Consider the following 19,804-nt stretch of genomic DNA (forward strand, 5'->3'; position numbering starts at 1 on the left):
GTGTTAAAGTTGTATTTTATTTATATGTAACATGTTCAATGTCATTCCATTAGAAAGGAAAACTCACAAGCAAAATTCCAAATCAATATCTTTGCCAAATATATGTCGGAATTAAAGGTCAGGAATCACTTGTTTATTTGACCGTTTTTCAACTACAAAAACTATAGCAGCGATAAAAATGATAGCAGTAGCAATGTTTTTCTTTACAACTTTATTCATTTTCAATTTTTATAATTTCTTCCACATCTATTCCCCAACAATTTAACTCAAAATCCTAATGTTACATATGAGACAAAATGAAAAAGGACACCCCCCTTTCTCTCTACATGCATTTAAGATCTTTACTCGACATTCCAGATGGCAATCTTGCCATCAAGGCGTGTGGAACCACTCAGGATGTAGCGGTCCTCAGCCGAGCACAGTGTCTGGATGCTGTCTCTGTGGGCCTGCAGCTCTTTTGTCACACTGCAGCTCTCTGGGTCCATCACCATCACCAGACCTCTCATCTGCCCCTCATATTGACATGTGACATCACCGCTGCCATTGCAGCCCACCCATACCTGCAATGAGGGGAGGACATCGAGGACAGGTGGCAGTTGAGAATGGACATTTACCTTGTCTTCCTATCCTCAAGCATACCTGGTTCTTAACTTGAATCATACAGGTGATTCCCGAGGCCCCAGGCAGGGAGATTCTCTGGGAGGTACATCTGTGGTCAGGGTGCCAGAGAAAAAGCTGTCCTGAGTCTGTGCATCCCGCCCACAGCTGTCTTCGCTGGAAAAAGTCCACACAAACACTGGCTATGGGCAACGAATTTTTAAGAGGGTGGTGTCTGATCACACATGGTACGTGCACAAAAGTGGGCCTGGTAGCCGCTCTTTAGAGCTGCAGCATAACAGTCGTCAAATTCAAAGCATTTAGCTACTTATTTTTGCCAGTTTGCATGAATTACTGCATGTAATATAGACTGAATGGCCTGTTAAAGCACCAAGTGACCGCTAACCTGCTGATCTGATAGCCAAGGACCACAAAGTCACCTGTGGGATAAAAATGAAGCAGCTGAAGTTACGTCCCCGTAGATCTTCAGGGAGGGATATTCTTCTTTGTGGGATCCCGCTCTTGTTCAGTTCCACAATGCTGTCACTACAACCTGTGCACGCACACACACACACACACACACACACACACACACACACACACACACACACACTGCAGTGACATTCATTAACCACACCTTGTCTAACCTATCACATACCAGTGGTATCACGCTACCTCTCAGTGCAGAAAAATAACATTTAAGCAAAATACCACTTATTTGATGCTGTTGGGAAAGAGGTAAAAGCACCTACAGCACCACAGCGTACTGTTGTGGACCTGGATGGAGGACAGACGGTCACAGCTAACGAAGTGCTGTTTCCTGACTTTGAGACTGACTGAGTCCCACTGCAGAACCGTCCCGTCACAGCTGCAGGAGAATGTCTGCTGACTGGAAAATAAAGGTTCTTGTTGAGTTGCACACTTAGGTCACAAAAAAACATAAAAATTAAATTCTCTACCTGTAATGTCCACCCCCGGGTTCAGCTGTGAGTCCAGTCACTTCATGTCTGTGTTCCGTCAGCTGCTTGTTGCAGGACATGCTCTGAGTGTCAATGATGTAGATGATGGAGTCCTGAGAGCCAATCCAAACTTCACCGTGGACCAATCCCAGCATGCAGTTCTACACAAATATTTGGCATATGAGTCTATCTGAACTGAATAAATACTATCAATTTCTGGACAAGGCTGCCTGCTAGCTTAGACCCTTTAAAAATAAAAGAATAACTTAGCATCACAGAACATAACCTCTGCACTGCTTGGTTACTGTAGAGAAAATACTGCCTACATTACCCACAATGCAGTTGTGTATTAATTGTAGTAACTGTACTGCACTGCTCCCTCACCAGCTGCGACTCCCCAACCTGGATGCAGTCTTGCAGCATGGACCAGGTGGATGCATCAAACACCACCACTCTGCCCCCCTCCAGGGCCACCCACAGTTTGGGGTTCATCTCGTTTCCTGAGTCGCTACAGGTCAACTGACCTGCGAGAGGCGAGGGAGAGACACGTCAGGTAAAACCGCTTTCCTTTCAGTTTAAGGGACATTAAATAAGTAATAATAATAATGTTATGATATGTAACAGCTGATACCTGGGGTGTAGAGCAGCACTTTTACATTCTGAGGTTCTGGAAGGTTGAGTGATGGGTTAATCTTGTGTTTCAGCATCTCTGAGGTGGTTTGAGTCACCGTCATGGAAGCTGGTACAATGTAATAGGATGGAGAGACAAAAGGTTAAGAGTTGCTTAAACTAACTTCTGCCTAATAGCAATGATGAAGCTCAATAAAATCAGATGATGTTTTTGTGTATTTAGAGAACAGAAAAGACCTTCATGGATGATCTTGTCAAAATAGGCTAACTTGGAAGCAGCGACGATGGGTTTGTGGTTCTGCGGGCAGCCCATGACAGCATCCATCAGCAGGACATTGGTCAGAGCCTGGGCCATATACTGAGGGTCCTCAGGAGACCAACAGGGATGTAACATTAAAGGCCTGAGCAGATCACACAAGCTAGGAAACCTTTTTTGAGCAGATTTCAATGTACCTTGTGTTGGTCGGCCATCTTTCTCCCAGCCCACATCTCTCTAACCAGAAGGTCCCAGAGTTCAGTCTCTGTTTTCAGGTTGGCCTCAAACACCTCAGGCCTGCTGGAAGTGCGGATACGAAGGGAGGGAATACGGACCAGCAGAAAGGGAGCGGTGGCTATTTTCACAGCCTTCACAGAAACAAGAGAGGCCTTTATGCAAACAGAGCGGCGTTGTGGAGAGAATCCCACCACAGACGAGCGATGTCTGACCTGTATGTCCCGGAACTTTGTGATTTCAAGGAAGCCCGGCTGTCCCTGAGTGAGCATGAACAGCCGTTTCTGAGTCATAGCAATTTTACCAACGCCGCAGGAGGTCTTGACGCAGGACGAGAGCTTGTAGACGCACTCGTTATCATCGAGACGATCTATGACCTCTGAGGGCAGGCCGATGTGCCGTGCCTCAGCTTCTGCCTCCTTCCAGGAGGTGTAGAACACCCGGAACATTTCAGGTTCTACCTGTTTGCTCTGGGCTGGGACGAACAGAGAGAAGGAAGCTAGTGAGATACAGTGAGATACAGTGGTCATGTGGTAGGAGATAAGCATCTCAAAGGAGGATTGGAGATTCTATTTATGGCTCTTGCAATTTCATACATGATTGCCTTAAAATCGAATTAAAGCAAAACTTGGGAATTCTATACAGTGACAAACAAGCAAACAAGAAGAGAGCCATCAGAGTTGGGCCTTTAGGCTTTTGTGCCTCCTCATGAAGAAGCACTAGATTAAACAAGGCTAGCACTGATAGGATCAGCGACAACAAAGAGATCTCTTCGTGGGCAGATACCATCGGCGAGGGCATCGTACAGACGGTGTATGGTTGCTAGGTGCTTCACAATCGCACTCTCCTGGACGCAGCACACAAACTCCTCCAGGCGCAGGGGCTTCCTGGGAAGTTTGAACCTCTTGACGCGGTTGTCAGGCTGCGTCGGCAGCTTCTCGTTCTCACTCTGCACCTGACAGATCCCCACCCCGTTAGGTCTCAGTCACTGACTGCGATTTGTGTCAGAAGCAAGGAGGAACCATCCCAGACTGACCTTCAGCAGGAGTCTCTTCAGATCGGTCCGTTTATCCACCAGCTGCCTCTCATCCTCACGGAGGGATTCTACCAGCCATGTGACCAGGCCGGCGGGGAAGATGGACGTGTCCGTCCTGTAGAGGTTCTGGAAGTCAACCAGGGCGTCCAGCCGGCGTGAACACAAGGCGTTGATGAAGCCGCGTAGGAAGAAGAACCTGGAGGTAAAATAGGAGGCTTGAGTTTGCAGCGTTTTGGGATGTGAAATGAACAGAAGCAGTAACCAATGAGAACACCTCGCAAGCAGGGACGGGTTTTCACTTCGGAGGGAGAGAATTTCCTCGTCGAGCCGCTGAATCAAAGTGCAATAATAAGTTTGGGTGGACTGGAAAGACATGGAGGTTGGGAAATCTGGGAGCCTAAACACCGCTACTGGTTTAGGAGAGGATCTAAATGCTACAAAACACAGAGAGAGAGATGGAGAGAACATCGGAATGAGGAGGTGGTGAACAGAGATCTACATAAAGATCCTCTCCAGTCTCACCAGGTTCAGGGGTGAAGAGCCCAGCCAGCGAGTTACTCCTGAGGCGGATGGCTTGGTGGGGGGCAAGGTTCGGGAGGCTCATGCCCCGCGTCTTTCCTGGCCCGGCCTCCCCAGCCGAGCTCCTCCGCTGGGCTTGAATCTCCTGCATGGTGGGTCTGCGGGAGTCTTCAACCATCGCCTTCATTCTAGACGACGCGAGACACAAACAAGTTCAGGGTATAAAAAAAGGGAGAATTTATTGGTCGTTTTAAGATCTCACCTTTGCATCTCAGAGCGGCTTCTGAGTTCCACCCGTGCAAAGTTGTCCATCTTCCTGTTGAGCCGATCTCTGAGGAAGGAATGGAAGACGTGTGTCTCCAGCACCTGGAGTGGGACCGGCATCTTCGGATTATGATCCGCTTAAAACTATTCATTTATTCATGATTGCACCTGATTCATCACCTTTCTGTAGAAAGGCTGCTCAGCCGGCTCTCTGGTCTTCAGGAAATCCTCACTGTTGAATACGCGGTGCTCATAGGTCAGGTGACCGCCGACGTCCCTGCATTATACACACGACACGCATCGCTCTAATGGAGGAGATCACATCTGGTTTCAAAAGAATGAACCCAGAAACCTGAATATGTTGACCATCAGCTCCAGCGCTATCCTCTGGATCTCGTGGTTGAGCTGCTGCTGCCAGGCTCTTCTCCGCGCCCGCTGCTCGTTGACGTCCGTCGATGTCACGCGCTGACACTGATGCAGGTCAAAGTGGATCTCCAGCGAGGCGCACCTGCAGGAGCCACGTCGTCTACGGTCAGTATGTCGGACAGCAGCGGCGATATGTCATGATGTGACAGCGGGCACCTCTGGGTGAAGCAGTCAGCAGCAGCCAGAGGAACCTCTGGCAGCTCGACAGTCTCAGAACTGGAGGTGGAGACACTTCCATCGTCAATGTTGACGAGGATCAGGTCGTCCGTTTCCTGCAAGGTCATCGGCATTTTTTTCTTCAAAGTCCTGCGATGGACATTCTTTTTTTTGTACGCTTGTTCACTCACTGCAGCGACCTCCTCAAAATGGCGGACATGGCAGCCCATGAGGAGGGCGGTAGGAACCATGAGAAAGTCCAGCATGCTCCTGGAAAGCACGGGAACGTAGGGCTGCTGCCAGGACAGAGGCTGGATGGAAGGAATGTGGGACGGTCAGCGAGACGTATGGAAAGATGAAGACAATTGAGTCCAGGGAGAAGTACAGCGGATTGAAGCGAACATCTGCGGCACAGTTACGAAAACCAGGCAGACCTGCAGGAGGAGCAAGAAGCTCTCGGCCACCAGCGTGAGTCTCGCAAAGTCAGCAGAGAAGAGCACGAGCCGCTGCTCCTGCAGGAGGCAGGACAGCACCTACAGAGGAGGACAGACAGAGACGAGGGTTACGGACGGGCTGATGTGGAGACGACCGGTGCGCCCGATACCTGCAGCAGCTGCCGCGGCTGGAAGCAGAGGAGGGGCAGGTGGAGGTCTAAATCCACCACTGGGTGGTCCTTGTCTTCTCTGGACGGCAACATGATGGTCAGAGGATGCAAATGAAACATCTGCGAAACACACAGCGTTGGAACTCACACTTTACTGTCTTTATGAGGCCCGCTAGGTTATTGAGACACACCAAATGCAAGTGTCCAGGCGGGGGGATGGGCACGAGGGCCAGTTTGGCTGCAAACTCCTCCAGCAATTCCTCCATGTCTGACAAGCGTGAGGTTCTCAGCTGGATAGAGAGACTAACAAACAAACAAATATGCGGCAGGCGTTGGTCCAGACATGATCAGCCAGCTCGGGCGGCGTTCTCTCACCACGTCAGGCAGTCTTTGAGCGCCGTGAAGTACGGATACTTGGATATTACACAGAAACTGTAGGCAGAGAAGAGAGGAGTCCACCCGCTGGGCCCAGCTCCTTTCTGGGGGAGGGAAGATACTTCCTGTTAAAACAGGAGATGATTTATTTACTCACACAGTTTCCAGTTTTTAGCTGTAAAAACAACTGCAGGTGAATTATTTGTTAATCCTTCGGTGTACCAGGACAGGACGGTAGTACTGCATCACCACGCCGTGAGTCTTGTTGCCAAACACGTCAGTGAACACCAGGAAGTGGAACTGTTCGCTCTTCTCTTCTCTGGTTAGGTGAAGTCCATCTGGTGATGAAAGAGATGAGAAAAGCAATAAAAATATGGATATTTGAGCGTTAAAGTGATAAACTGTGTTTACTATCAAATACCTGGGAAGCAGAGTGGGGGTAACGACCTGAGGTCAAGCTCCTTAGGTACGACGACATCTTCGTTTGCTCCGCTTTTATCCTCATCTGGTCGTGTGACATGAGACTTTAATTACCGCTGGAATCGTAGCTAAGGTGATGGAGGACAGGAAAAACGGACTCCTGGAGGTCAACAACGCCACGGTAGCTGCTGGAGAATGTACCTTGGCCCAGAGCTCCTGCAGCTGAAGGCGGTTGGTTCCTCATCCTCCTATGAAGGGACCACCTCTTCTTCCCGTGTGACCTCACCGCCGACCCCTCTGCTGATGGGCCGCTGAAGAAGGGGGGAGCCAGGACGTGCAACACCTCCGGCTCCAGCAGGGGGCGCTCTTGAGACCCATCGCTGTTAAACTGAGCCTGTGGAAGTGATGACAGACGCTGTGCGTGAAGCTCGCCAGTGCCCGCTCTGCACCCACAACCTTCTGCCCCATATCCAGATGAGCCAATCACTTTGTGTCAACAATGCACCATAAATGTGAAAAGTATGACACATGTGGCCAGGTAGGCATCACATTCATCACAAATGTTGGGAGACATGAAAAGAATTCCTGTGGCATTAATGTGATGTTTTTGTGATATGAACCCTGAGAGCATCCTGCGAGTAATGAGTTGTTTAAATCAGTTTAAACAGTATATCGCAGCATTTTTGTTAAGAAAAAATACACAAGTGCTATAGAATGTTTAATGTCGTTGAATGAAATGGAATTTACTCATTTATATTAATTATTGTTTATTGCATCAACCTCCGTTTTAAATTTTTGAATGGGTATGAATAGGGGGAAAACTCCGTGACATCATTTCCTGCCATTACCTACCTAGAAGAAATTTTATACTACTGCATTTGACGAGTAGTTTGGGGTTCACTTTTGCCTCTAATATATCTGAATAAGGAATCGTCTTTTTGTCTGTGTTAATTTTCCACATCTTCCACATTTGTTGACGTCTGACCGAGCCTGAACATCGATTAGTCGGAGGCGTTCCATTGACACGCATGCGTTAAAGACGTCTTTGTGTTCTCTGAGAGAACCGACAACAGCCCGTCTCAGTCTGCATGGGAGGCCTTTATTTCTGGAAGTTTCTCCCACTGGGCCACAACTTGAAGGCCGTCCTCTGACTGACTCTTTGTGCGTGAGCGCAGATACCTGGTGGATGTCAGCGAGTTTGTCCTCAGACGCTCCCAGAAGCACGCAGGCCTCCAGCAGCAGAGGAGGCACGCGGTCCGCCATCACTGACCTCACAGGTCCAGTCAGACCGGCGGAGCTGCCCGCGGGACCGGTCCAAGTGCTGCAGACATGAGCAGACATTCATCCCGTCTTCATCCTCCAGCATGACAACTGTCACGCATTTACCGCTAATGTGCGTGGATCTGGAAGCATGTCGTCAAAGCTTTGATTTCTAAGTGACGAGTCCATTCGATCCCCCCCCCCATCTCACACACACTCGGGTAATCTGTCATATATCATATTAGAACTGAAAGTGATGTTTAATATCTATTGAAACCAGCAAAACTAGGTCTCGTCTTGACTGTTATTCACTGTCATAACTTTTCTGCAAGGGTTGTTGGTTGCCGTGGCAACAGTTCCATAAACAACCTCTGCTCATAATACTCAATGATTAGTAGACAAAGGGGGTGGGGGGGGGGCAGATGTTCAGCCATTCTTGTAAGAGGTTATCAAGTTTGCCATGATGTGTTATAGATTTAAGGATACTGGTGCTGAATTAGAATTTGTGGATCTGTATAAAAACAACAATATGATTTAAAATTCAATTTCCCCACGGGGATGAATAAAGTCCATCTTAATCTTAAAATAAAAATCATAATCTTGATTAACTGAATGAGCAAATCAAGGAACAAACCATTTTCAAACTGGATAGTTAACACAGATGAATATGTGACTAAAATCACCAGGATTAACCGAGTTTATCTCAAACACGTGTATCTGAGGTTTACAGGTGGGAGACTTTATTGTCATTTCAGAGAAATCGTCCTTATTAAACCTGTCCCACCCAACCGTCACATGATGCGACAACAGGTCAAATTCCACGGACGTTGTTTCAGGTGACAGATGGAAACCTTACAATGAAGGGACTGACGTCATTTCATTGTAAAAAAACAACAAACAAACAAAAAGAAAAACACAACAACAAAAAACCTCCGGTTACTTAAAAGCTGGTGAGTTTATCTGGAACAAACCGAGTAAACAGCGTAAATGAGCGTCAGTTTAAACCGACCTGCTGAAGGTGCGTCCTCCTCCTCCTCCGGAGCTCCACGCGCGACTCCGGCTGCAGCAGCGCGCGGGGGCCCCATCTTTACTGCCCGACACGCGCGCCGGTGACGTCACTCAACAATGCACGTGGTGAATTTAAACGCAAAATAGTACGTTTGGATTCTAATATATTATATACTGATATTTTACGGTGTGTATCTAAAATTTAATATTATATATTTTTTTTTTTCAAGTATAACTGCGTTCAAATAAAACATCTAAAATTCTACTTGTCCCCGTTGTAATAACTCATGTTGGCCTGAGGGCGGCGACAAAACGGTGACTTTCATGGTCCCGTCAAAAGAGATAATCTTTATTATCTTGAGACTAATTTCAGCGGGCAAAACAAATCACCATTTGGAGGAATTCGTTTTAAACTTCAATGAAATCGTCAGGATGCAGGTTATGTGGCATGGATTTGACAGCACCTGATGACCGTTTATTAAACATGTTATAGAAGATTCGCAGGCCATGAGTATTAGGATCATGCGACACCAAGTGTAGATAATGTCAATTAGATGTAGACACGGGGTATTATCATGGCACTTTTACTCTATAAGTGCATCCTCTTTTTAATGTATGTAACAAATACAGCAACAAAGCAGCAACCAAGACATTTCATATGATTATTTTACATGTTTGTGCTCCTGTTCAAACAGAAATCGGTTGTTCAAAACTGAAAAAAGTATATAAATGTAGCAAAAAGAAAGTGAAGTTGAATTATGGAATGAGAAGACAGATGGATCAGAGCTCTCTCCTCTCTGAAGTTGTGGTCCTCTGACAAAAATGTTAAAACTAAACATTCCTCTGGAAGAATATTGGTTTACTTTGATTTACTGGGCTGGTTGAAGTGCTCAATACTCAAACACAAGAGAAAATTAAATGGAAAAAAAAAAATCACAAAATTATGTAACCAACAAAAAGGCACTTTAAAAATTAAACAGCAGGCCCAGAAAATAAATAAAGGCAGAAGACACAGCAGCACAATGGACCACATTCATGATTTACAGTGGACACTAACGCGGAATAAGCTCAATTGTCTACATACTTTCCCTTTAATATTGGAAATTAAAGCCAGAGAATGATGACGTCTGTGTGCACGTAAGCAGTAGATTGTGAGTATGTTGCTACAAAAATAGATGCCAAATAAATGTGCCACTGTGCAGTGAAACTACTGAAGGTTGAACAGGACCTGGCATTAGTCAATAATTCAGATAATACAGTATATTTATTCTTTTTTTTTCTCTCCAACAACTTCCATACACAACCACACCTTATATAATCTCTATAAAGATTTTGCTGTTTAAAATAAGTGTATTATATTGTTTGGAAACTTCTTGGCGTGTAGAAAAACACGATATATTAACGTATTTCTCCAAAAGATGTGTGTAAATTCAGTCCAATAACACATTCACATGATCCTGATCCCTCACACGTGGCTTTATTCTGCAGCGTCAGAGTGAAGGGAAAGTTGGGAAATGGGACAGAAAGTGCTCCGTGTTCTTAACAACGGTGTCTCTGCAGGAAATATTTGGGTTTCTGTGGATAACGGAACCTGGCTGGTGTATAACCTGAGGTAGAAACAGGACAAAGAGAGCAGCTCTTTGTCAGTCCTCCAGAAAACAGGATCTTACCCAACTGCATGTCTTCAAAAGAAGCGTCACTTCCTGCTGCTCTTCGGGCGGAGCTGCACAGTTCAGGTGACAGACTGGTTCCCTGTTGTCTTTAAGTTGACTCCATCTCTGACCTTTAGAAGGACCAACTTCAACTCACTGCTACTTTCTGCATGTGAGTCGGACTCCAGAGGTAAATCCTCAGAGCCCTGGTCCTGCTCCGAGCTGGTGGGATCCACATCGGGATAAATAACGAGGAAACAGGCGGCGAGGAATCCAAGGAAGGAGCCCCCGGAGGCCACTGCAGGGATGACACGCACGCTGCCGACTGCTTCCACCACCGATCCCAGAGCAGATGCAACCAAAATCTGACTGATGTACACCTAAAAACAGAGTTCAGCTGCTGTAGTCACGCTCTGCAAAGACACGTTATCTCTGCACAAACACCCAGATGTGTCTATTTCAACTCAAACGGGAGCGAGAATGTTCACCTGACAGGTCAAAATAGCACAGTCGATGCCAAAACCTCTTCTAGTGTTTGCTGGACTGTGATGAATGTACTGGAAAGAGGAAGAAACTGTGGTTATTTACACACCAATAACTGTTGATAACAGAAGAGATTAAAGACAAAGAGCAAAGGCATTACATCAAACTTCACTGGCAAGACCAAAAGATTCAGTTCTCCTTGTGCTACACAGCAGCGAGACTAATGAGCGTGGAAGCGTGTATGGACAAACCTCCTTGATTTCATGGTACTGCCCCAGTAATGCGTAGGGACAGTAGGAGATACTCATGGAGATGACGCCCATGCTGCTGATCATAACCATGGCAACATAAACATTAGGGAAGATAGCCATGACTGCAGTTCCTTGGATGGAAAGATACAAAAGAAAACATGCATTAAATCTGCTGCAGTGAGTTCAACTAGAGGCGGATGGTGGCTAATTACTAGCGACTGACCTACTGCGAACACCAGCGTTCCAACGATGTAGATAACTTTGATGCTTAGATCAAAATTATCCAGGTATTTCTGAAGGATTGCTGCAACCGTGGATGAGGGAGACAGAAAGATAGATGTTGCTGAATCAGTGTACGGGCGTGGCAGTAACAGAAGGCACGACCATCAAATCTATAAATGCAACGATGGGCTACCGGAGCAGACAGCAGCAGTAGCAGCATAGACCACCAGGCCCCAGCAGCCCATCTGTACTCCTCTGTTGTAGTTCTGCAGTTCTGTGGAGTTGGCCGGGGCCTGAAGAAGAAACTTCAGCATCACTGGAAATGAAGTTAATGATGACCGATGACATCGAGGTGTGATAATCCCAATATTCAACCGAGGTCTGTCCCAGATTCTCATAATTTTAGAAGCTTTTGAGGCTGTAGAATCTGAGATATCAGACCAGTGTTTTCTATGTAAACGCATCTGTTTACTCAGAGATTTGTTCTATAGCGCACAGTTTAACGGGCCTGTGCTTGTTCAGGGATTAGACATTTAATCTCAAGATAACTTGAAGGTTTATGGATGTATTGGCCATTTTCCTGTTATGCTCACACGCAACAGGAGGCTTCTGTAAAGGGTGTGTGACTGTACCGTAGGGTCTCCATGGTAGATGACTTGGCCCATGAAATCACTATAAAATAAAGCTTCCGCTATAATTGAAAACCAGGTGAGGAGGTGACACAGACACAGTCGCCACAACTGCTTTGGCATCTGCAGAGAACAATAACAGCAATAAGAACAAACAACCATCGAAATGGTCATTTTTTTGTGTCTTTGTTCCACTTCACCCTCATCATGGACAACCAGAGCAGGCGAACTGTTGCTCCCCTGTCAGCTCCCCCCTCATCGATGGAGCTGTCAGAGGACAACGTGCTGGCGGAGAGCTGCAGCTCCCGCCTGTCCAAACGCCGGTGGAGGTCACACAAGTCATTCAGACTGCGGGACGTGACCATCGGCTGCGGGCGCGACAGCGCCGTCCGCCGCAGCCGATAGCGCGGTGACCCCACTCGACCGTAGTAGGAGAAGGTGAACGAGGGCTGGAAAAAGACGTGAAAACAGCCTTTAAACATCTGCATTGACTACAGTGTCTGGGCCATCTGAGAGCTAGGAATGAGTAAATGGAGAGAACCTGTCTGTAGAAGGTGTGAGGATGTGGCCTTGGGGAGGCTGAGGTGCTTGACGGGCGGTTTGTGACCCTGGTGGAGGGGTGAACCTTCACTGCATTGTAGTGACCAGGGGACAAACCAGCACTGGCACCGTTCACAGCCCTGACCTGCTGGGAGAGAAGATGGAACTTTAAAAAAACACCCATGCAACTTGCTCAGCTTCATTTGGAGCTGCTGACCTCACCTGAGGCGAGTCCCTGGAGCCAGAGGGACGAGGGGTGTTTGGGCCGTTCAGCTCAGAACGCTCCGGGACCGGGTCCTGGTCAGTGGTGGCGGGTCGTTCGGAGGGAGAGGATAAACTGTTACCACTGTGCGATGCCTTGAAGACATCTTCCAGCTCTGCGCCTGTATCTGGCAAAAAGTGATGCACGTCTGGGTGGAAATGTTGCATGCCTGGGTCAAGGTCCGGATCCATCTCCACTGTGGCATCGGGCATGGCTAAGACCGAATCACTTTTACTGCGCAGTCTGTCAACAGCAAGGAAATCCACCTCTCCCCGAGGCCCCGATTCCCCATCCTTTTGGGCCACGGGGGCAGAAATGTCCTCCTCTGCAACGGCGTCCAATAAGTTAGCCATGTGGCCAACGGTCAGAGACAGGCTGCTGCTAGATTCCCCACTTTCTGCTTTTATCTGGTTGCCTGGAGTGAACGGCTGCTCAGGAATGCTGAACAAGTGCAGCGTGACGCTGATGATGAAGATGAAGCTGGCAAATAGGAAAAGCACCTGCTCCTGGGATTTAAATGCTCTGCCCAGAGCTGTGCCAGTCCAGTCTAGACCCCCCAGCATGTAGCCTACAGCTCCACCGAGGCCTGAAGACAGATGTGGACCGGGACAGTTAGAAGTCTGCAACCTTCCTATTTAGTATGAGTGTTTTTAGCAGTTTGTTCATGATTACAGTGGATTGTTATTAGTTCATTAGCTTCCAAGCTCAACATTCCATGTGCGATGTGGACTAAAATAAGACTAGTGTGTTTACCTCTTAGATTATAAACATATATATTTTACAAACTTTGTGTCCTACCAGCAGAGAAGGCATGAATATTCAGTGCCATATCCTGTTCCTCTGTATCAGCAACGTCCAGAAGGTAGGCTCTGATCGGCCCGTCGGCGGCATCAGCAGAGAAATCCAGCACCACCACTCCCACTACGGTGAGGATGATCCCGATTGGCTGGCTGCCTGGTCTATCGCCAAAGGAAAGACCTGTTAGATAATCACAAACAAACATGAACAGAAGGGAGAGCAAGCGATGGCATTTGTTTGGCTGCTTTGAACCCAGGCGTACCGAGTAGTGAACCATTTAAAAACAGGGCTACGCCCAACAGCACGCCGACACACAGGGCCAGGATGAAGGGCCTCCGACGACCCCACCGAAGAACACAGCGATCGCTGGCGGTACCGATCACGGGCGTGAAGACGAGGCCCAGGATGGGACTGAGGAACCAGGTCAAACTGTAATACTGCTCAGGAAGCCCTAAAAAGAGACAGATAAATTACATTTAAACACATCAAATCCAAGCAGATTTAGAGCACAGAGAGTAGCGTTAGCAACCCGACCAATAAGAAGAGTCCAATAATCAAACGGCGGCGTTAAGACCCGATAGACCATCGTAAAACAAGCTGTTAACGTTTACTCACTCACTTCCCCGTTTGTGACATTTCTCAGGCAGCACCGAGACCTCATTAAAGCAAAACAGTGGTGGTCTGGGCCAGCACGGCGAGGTGACTGGTTTCCCATGTTCCATTGTTTATATTAGCACAGCGTGTGACGGCTCCTGCCTAACAGAATCACCGGTGCCTTTAAACGCCTTCTTTCACTGATACCACTCAGAGTGGGAGCAGTTGTTCAGATAACGAGCGGCGGTTGCAGAGATGCAGACAGAAACAGGCGAGAAAGCGGTGGAAGCTGCTGCTTTATAGGCCGTGAGAGGGATCCCACCTGTAGGGAAATAAAGAACGGCAGCGTTCTGCTCACACACATCACGTACTAAAGGGTTAGAAACGCGGAGGAAAAACAGAAATAACTGCCACGAATAGACAAATTCATCAGCATTTTCCACTCCTTTTAAAGCAGTGGACTTAGGTTTCCATGTGATTAGTACTCTGACATGAAGCTAGCCGGTTCTCATGGGAAGTTGTTATCCATCCTGCCCTAGTCTGCCGGGCCTCTCCTCAACATAATACACACATCTTTACAGTCTCCACTCTCATTCCTCACTGCAGGGTTGTATAATGTCGCTATGGCCAACAGAGCCATCGATCAACTACACATTAACTACAAATGATGGCAGGATTTCTGAAAGTGTTCCTAGCAAACGGGGAACCTTTCCATCATTCAGCGGCAGGCTTCTGTTGGGGCTGTAGCCACACATCAGGGTCAATTATTGCTCATTCAACTTTAGAAAGAAATCTCTTCAAGCTGAAGTTTCTGAATGGGGTTTGCTCCAAAGCTCTGAACATAATCTTTCTTACAATATTGTGAATAGGGAGGAAAACAGAGAGTGAAATGTGCTGTGGTGGACATTCCTATCATACCTAGTCAGGAAAAATGCCTTTGTTTCATTTTGCTATGGTGGCAAAGCTGACATCTCTGTAGCTCCTGGGAACAACAGCTACACAACGTAGTATTACAGTAACACACACACACACACCTCCCGATCAACTGCCGCGTCTAGAGTTCACCCGTTTAGGGCCGCTGCCGCTGCCCTAATCTTAATACCGATGCACCAACAGGCAACAGTGCAGGCGAAGCGAGGAAAATACCAGCTGCAGCTCCACAGAAACACAGACGGTGAGCGAACATTTGGGAAGGGGAGGAAGGAGCAGCCTCCTCCTTACCTATCTGGAGCAGCACTGGGGTCACCAGAGCTGTCTCCATTGCATAGCAGAACTCCCGTCCAAACATCACGGCTCCGTGCATCACCCAGCGATGCATGGGGATGGGAACACCTCTGCCCCCCTCCTCCTCCGTGTCTTTCTCGCTCTCGCTGTCTTCTGTTTTGGTCCTGGCTGCGAATCCACACACCTCCATCTCCGTTCCTCCTCCTCCCATTGCACGCTGGTCCTTCTGCATGGATCGGATTGTCACACCTTAATGGGTCCAGTTTTAAAGTTTTAAAGAACATAATGTTCATTGTTTTTTGATCACTCACAGTGTATTAGAAGCAGGAGCTTGTGTTTAGCAGTGGCATCTCTCCTGGTCAGCACCTCCTGGCAAAAACAGTCACAAACACCAAGAGGGAGGAGGTAGAAATGTCTTTTATCAGGTGCTCATGACAGTGAGAGGCCGGTGCAGGCTGCCCTCCGAAAAAGCTTCACCATTTCAAAATACAGGAAGGGGAGGGAGTAGTCAAAGAGAAGGAAGGAGTTCAGATTACCAGCCCCGAGCACTCCAGGAAATGTGCTGGGCACTGTGCTACAACCTTGCATTCACATTAAATCCATTTTTGGCCCGGACGTGTTGGACACGTCTATGCAGGGGAAGGCAAGTGAAACCGAGATCAAGCAGGGTCAAAACAATAGATCATTGGTGACTCGGTTACACAGCAACCTGCAGCGAGGATAAAGGGTTAAAGGGTCACACCCGCTGCTCTTAGAGCAGATAAAACAAATAAAAGGGTTGATGTGTTCTAAAACAAACATATTTGGGCTCAGCACTATCGATTCCTTCAACTGTAAAACACTCCTTATAAAAAGGGTTCTAACGCCACACAATGATCTACAGACCAGATAAACTGTTACCAGATAAAACTGCAGCGATTTAGTTCATCCTCCCTGGGATAAAGTGGGATCTATTAAACCGGAGCCGCGCATAAGTTAATATTTAAACAGCATTTGTTGGATTTTATGTGTCTGACAGGAATGTGAGATGGCTACGAATGTGCTTTTTCAACAGGTTGCGACACGTTTGGATCATCAGGCACCGACCTGTTCACACTTACCTTCTTTATACACCCAATATACTGCATAATAACACTGTATAAGTGTGTGAGGATGGCTTTTCCCTCTGAATGTGAACTTACGGATAACTACGTGGAATGACAACTTGGAGGTTACAAAGCTAAAATTGGGAAAGCAGGAAAAAAGCATTCGGACTTCGCCTTAAAAATAACAAGCTAACCGGTAGCAGTATAACACGCATTTATGCAGGTAGGAGTATTATTTAGGCAGTATTACTATGCATAACAGCAGGTTTGTGTATGACAAAATGCCCTTAAAGACCAAAGGTTAAAGTCCCTCCAGGACATCACCAAAATCTAATCAGCCTTCCACTTCTTATCAATATTTCCTGGCATTAAAATCAAACCAACGCCGATGTTCTGCCGAACTTAACCTCCTGGATAAAACCTGTCTTTTGAATTAAGGAGGGATGAAAAAAGTCGAACTCACCTGAGTTCGTTCCACTAACCTAAGCTAAAAGTCATTCCGCATGACGCACGTTGCAATAAGTTGAGGGAACAACTGTAGTTGGGTTAGCAGTGGAGCTAACTACCAGCTAGCTCAGGGTCCCATCTGGTACAGCGCGAGTCAACCTCAGGGGTTTCCACAGTAACGAAAGGGGGCGTGGTCTCACGGCTGCGAACATTACGTTACACTGTAACGTAATGTTACAGGCTTGGACTTCCTGAAGGGGGCGTGGAAATTCAAAGGGTGGCCTTGTTTTATGTAGGTATTTACTAATAGGTAATAATAGTTTTTCTATTCATCACCAAAACTTTTTTTTCTATTGTATTTTTTTTAATTGGTATATTAAAATTATATTTAAAAAAAATAAAATAAAAAAAATACCCATGTCTTAAGTAAAGGTACGGTTTTCTAGTTGAATAACCAGACAGAGGTTTATTTTTGTTAGATGTAATTCTGTTCAAAAAATTGTCCTAAAAAGCATCTCCAAATCAGGAATTCACCAGACTGAATTCAGTGTCGGCATTGACTATTTTTTCCCTGCATATGAAGTTTTGATGATTGTGGACGAAAAAACTGGCAAGATGTAACATCCAGTTTTTAATCAGTTTATATTCTTCATATTGGCTCTCGGGAGGCAGCGCAATGCTGCTCTCTGCAGGACAAAGCTGGTTATATATCAGACTTTGATGCCAGTGCCTGATGTTCAAAGAATCAGGCCAAAAAATGTATCATCTTTCACTCAGTCTGGAATCAGAAGGAGTTCACAGTCCTTGGTCCTCACTCCTCTTCAGGTGTAAGAGGATTTACAGCGGAGGGTTCTCCACACTGTCTCTCTGCACTGAAGTGGGGATGGTGGTCATCATGATCACGTTGTTAGGGACAACAGCGGCCTGGTCTCCTGAGGCCTTGGAGCTGTGTTGCATGCTGACTATGTCGCCACTGGTCTGTTCAGCTTCTGCACGCCTGAAAATATTTCTCATTGTAGCCTGGAAAGAAAAATAATAGATATGATATGCAAAGCAATAATTTATAGCCTGAAGGGATGGATAGAATGAAACATTACCTGGAAGTTATTTGTGACAAAGCAGTAAACAACAGGATCCATACAGCTATTTAGACTACTGAGCGTGACGGTCAGGTGGTACACTATCACATGATGAGGCATGTCTGGGTGGAAATACACCACCACCTACAAGATAAAACAACACACATTTGCTCAACTAAGCAAAATGTAAATATCCACTTCTTTGCACAGCCACATTGAACAAACTCGATATTCTGGTCTAAGCTGTCACGTGATATGAAAAGAGGTTGCTGAATATGTATGACATTACCAGGAATGTCCACAAGGTGGCACTAAAAACAAATTTATATTTTAACAAAAAAGGGCAATAAAGATGAAAACACTGGATAAAAACACGAAAATAAGCTTAAATTTAAAGAAGAAGCTCTAGCTAACATTTAGGCTGGTGCTATTGCTTGGTGCTGGACTTGGCTTTATATGTTTACTATTGTTTTTAGCGCAAAAGAACACTTCTACTGATAACTTCAACTACCCAGTTACTAAAAACGCCCCGGTAGTTTTGGTACAGATCAACGACCCGAATTGGCCTCAGCTTCCTTTTGAGTTCAATCTGATTCAGGGCCAACAAGGAGGCACTGACCTTTGCAGAGCCTCACCCACCTGCGTGATGTGGAAGGGGGTAAAACAGACGGTGAAGATGATCAACACGGTGCACAGCAGGTGGACGGCCTTCCTCCTCCGCTTCCTGAGGAGACGGATAAATCCATCAGTGTTTCCTTGTGAATAACACATCATCATCATCATCATCATCATCATCATCATCATCATCATCATCATCATCATCATCATCATCATCATCATTGTCATCATCATCCGTCTACCGGCTCTGCTGCATCAGCCGGCGGTCGGCGAGTGCCCACATGATCCGCACTGTGAAAACCACGATGACGACGAGGGGCAGGAAGAACTCGGTGACGGTGAGGAAGAGCAGCTTGGAGAGGCAGCAGCCGGCATGCTGGAAAGCTGTGGAGAGGGAGGAGTAGGTGACCACGATGGCAAACAGCCAGACAGAGACGCACACACACTTGGCCACGCTGGAGCTCCTCCACCGGCGGGAGGCTTCAACCTGCAGAGGGCAAAAAGGAAGAGGGCATAACCGGCATGTCAGGGGGGTTCTGAGTCCAAATCCAGGCCCGAGCCAGCCAAACCTGCACGATGGCGAGGTAGCGGTCCACGCAGATGCAGGTGAGGAACAAGATGCTGCAGTACATGTTGACAAAGTAGCTGAAGGTGTGCAGGTAGGAGCAGGTGAGACACGCTCCGCCGCTGTAGTAGAGCAGGATGCGAGTGGGCAGAGACAGGTTGACCAGCAGGTCCGTCACCGCCAGGTTGATGGTGTAGATGATGGAGGTGCTCTTTGGCTTGGTGCGGAAGCAGAACACGTAAAGCGCCACCGTGTTGAGCACCGTGCCCACCTGTGGATGGAGAGGATACAGGTGATTCCCAACGGCGCGGCCCAACCGACAGCATCTACAATCGACATGAAAGAGTTCCCACGAGGAATATGAAGGAATTGACGACCATCAGCGCGACCCAGAGGCTGTAGAAGTCATTGTAGAGCCCCTCGTCAAAGTGGGCCAGTCTTTGGAGATAGCCCTCTGTGGGACTGGTGGCACTGGTGGCACTGGTGGCACTGGTGGCACTGGTGCTGGCTGCTGCTGGCAGGACGGGAAGCGAAGTATTGACAAAAGTCCAGGAGTCGGTGCTGCTGAAGTTCATCTTAACAGTGACGCTGCTGGTCCAGATCCAGCTCCA

General features: G+C 47.1%; 3 protein-coding genes across 12 annotated transcripts; all 3 read right to left on the minus strand.

The window, feature by feature from the left end:
* Nucleotides 1-14: 14 nt before the first annotated feature.
* LOC101073137 (DENN domain-containing protein 3-like) lies at nt 15-9,185 on the minus strand. 9 transcript variants are annotated; one of them, XM_029839182.1, is made up of 28 exons: nt 8,746-9,185; nt 7,656-7,797; nt 6,678-6,870; nt 6,478-6,561; nt 6,279-6,394; nt 6,057-6,181; nt 5,873-5,984; nt 5,682-5,801; nt 5,512-5,610; nt 5,269-5,388; nt 5,078-5,193; nt 4,848-5,003; nt 4,676-4,772; nt 4,494-4,597; nt 4,235-4,419; nt 3,987-4,146; nt 3,713-3,908; nt 3,463-3,631; nt 2,892-3,151; nt 2,640-2,810; nt 2,424-2,553; nt 2,188-2,295; nt 1,941-2,080; nt 1,557-1,717; nt 1,350-1,486; nt 1,038-1,150; nt 640-774; nt 15-560 (listed from the first exon to the last, which is right to left on the minus strand). In XM_029839182.1, exons 2-28 carry the CDS (start codon nt 7,737-7,739, stop codon nt 342-344), a joined length of 3,810 nt encoding a protein of 1,269 aa, XP_029695042.1. In that variant the 5' UTR covers nt 7,740-7,797; nt 8,746-9,185; the 3' UTR covers nt 15-341. The 9 variants fall into 9 exon arrangements, 6 of the variants coding, with proteins under 6 accessions (XP_029695042.1, XP_029695040.1, XP_029695044.1 ...); XM_029839180.1 differs by having other exon boundaries at nt 7,656-7,879; XM_029839184.1 differs by lacking the exon at nt 7,656-7,797.
* Nucleotides 9,186-9,314: 129 nt separating this feature from the next.
* On the minus strand, nt 9,315-17,108 carry slc45a4b (solute carrier family 45 member 4b). Of its 2 annotated transcripts, none has more exons than XM_029839185.1 (14): nt 16,948-17,108; nt 15,711-15,768; nt 15,397-15,625; nt 13,844-14,032; nt 13,582-13,761; nt 12,744-13,369; nt 12,523-12,666; nt 12,182-12,430; nt 11,985-12,104; nt 11,546-11,645; nt 11,354-11,434; nt 11,131-11,261; nt 10,885-10,953; nt 9,315-10,776 (listed from the first exon to the last, which is right to left on the minus strand). In XM_029839185.1, exons 3-14 carry the CDS (start codon nt 15,608-15,610, stop codon nt 10,477-10,479), a joined length of 2,403 nt encoding a protein of 800 aa, XP_029695045.1. In that variant the 5' UTR covers nt 15,611-15,625; nt 15,711-15,768; nt 16,948-17,108; the 3' UTR covers nt 9,315-10,476. The 2 variants fall into 2 exon arrangements, with proteins under 2 accessions (XP_029695045.1, XP_011603976.2); XM_011605674.2 differs by having other exon boundaries at nt 12,523-12,669.
* Nucleotides 17,109-17,551: 443 nt separating this feature from the next.
* LOC101072694 (G-protein coupled receptor 20-like) lies at nt 17,552-19,585 on the minus strand. The gene is made up of 6 exons (XM_029839085.1): nt 19,547-19,585; nt 19,198-19,464; nt 18,871-19,115; nt 18,650-18,734; nt 18,029-18,154; nt 17,552-17,951 (listed from the first exon to the last, which is right to left on the minus strand). Exons 1-6 carry the CDS (start codon nt 19,571-19,573, stop codon nt 17,769-17,771), a joined length of 933 nt encoding a protein of 310 aa, XP_029694945.1. The 5' UTR covers nt 19,574-19,585; the 3' UTR covers nt 17,552-17,768.
* Between the last annotated feature and the right edge of the window lie 219 nt (nt 19,586-19,804).

This window comes from Takifugu rubripes, chromosome 7 (assembly GCF_901000725.2).
Source record: "Takifugu rubripes chromosome 7, fTakRub1.2, whole genome shotgun sequence".
NCBI classification, from domain to species: Eukaryota; Metazoa; Chordata; class Actinopteri; order Tetraodontiformes; family Tetraodontidae; genus Takifugu; species Takifugu rubripes.

Coding starts and splice junctions, on each gene's coding strand:
- LOC101073137 (XM_029839180.1), bottom strand. CDS start 7,817: ATGTCTGCTCATGTCTGCAGCACTTGGACCGGTCCCGCGGGCAGCTCC. Junction 6,562..6,677: donor TGCAGGAGCTCTGGGCCAAG/GTACATTCTCCA, acceptor TCACACGACCAG/ATGAGGATAAAAGCGGAGCA. Junction 5,802..5,872: donor CGCCTGGACACTTGCATTTG/GTGTGTCTCAAT, acceptor TGTGTTTCGCAG/ATGTTTCATTTGCATCCTCT.
- slc45a4b (XM_011605674.2), bottom strand. CDS start 15,610: ATGGGAGGAGGAGGAACGGAGATGGAGGTGTGTGGATTCGCAGCCAGG. Junction 12,431..12,522: donor CTCACACCTTCTACAGACAG/GTTCTCTCCATT, acceptor GTCTTTTTCCAG/CCCTCGTTCACCTTCTCCTA. Junction 10,777..10,884: donor GTGCTATTTTGACCTGTCAG/GTGAACATTCTC, acceptor CTCTGTTTTTAG/GTGTACATCAGTCAGATTTT.
- LOC101072694 (XM_029839085.1), bottom strand. CDS start 19,573: ATGGTCGTCAATTCCTTCATATTCCTC. Junction 18,735..18,870: donor CGGCTGATGCAGCAGAGCCG/GTAGACGGATGA, acceptor CCGTCTCCTCAG/GAAGCGGAGGAGGAAGGCCG. Junction 18,155..18,649: donor CCCCCTTCCACATCACGCAG/GTGGGTGAGGCT, acceptor TTTATCTTGTAG/GTGGTGGTGTATTTCCACCC.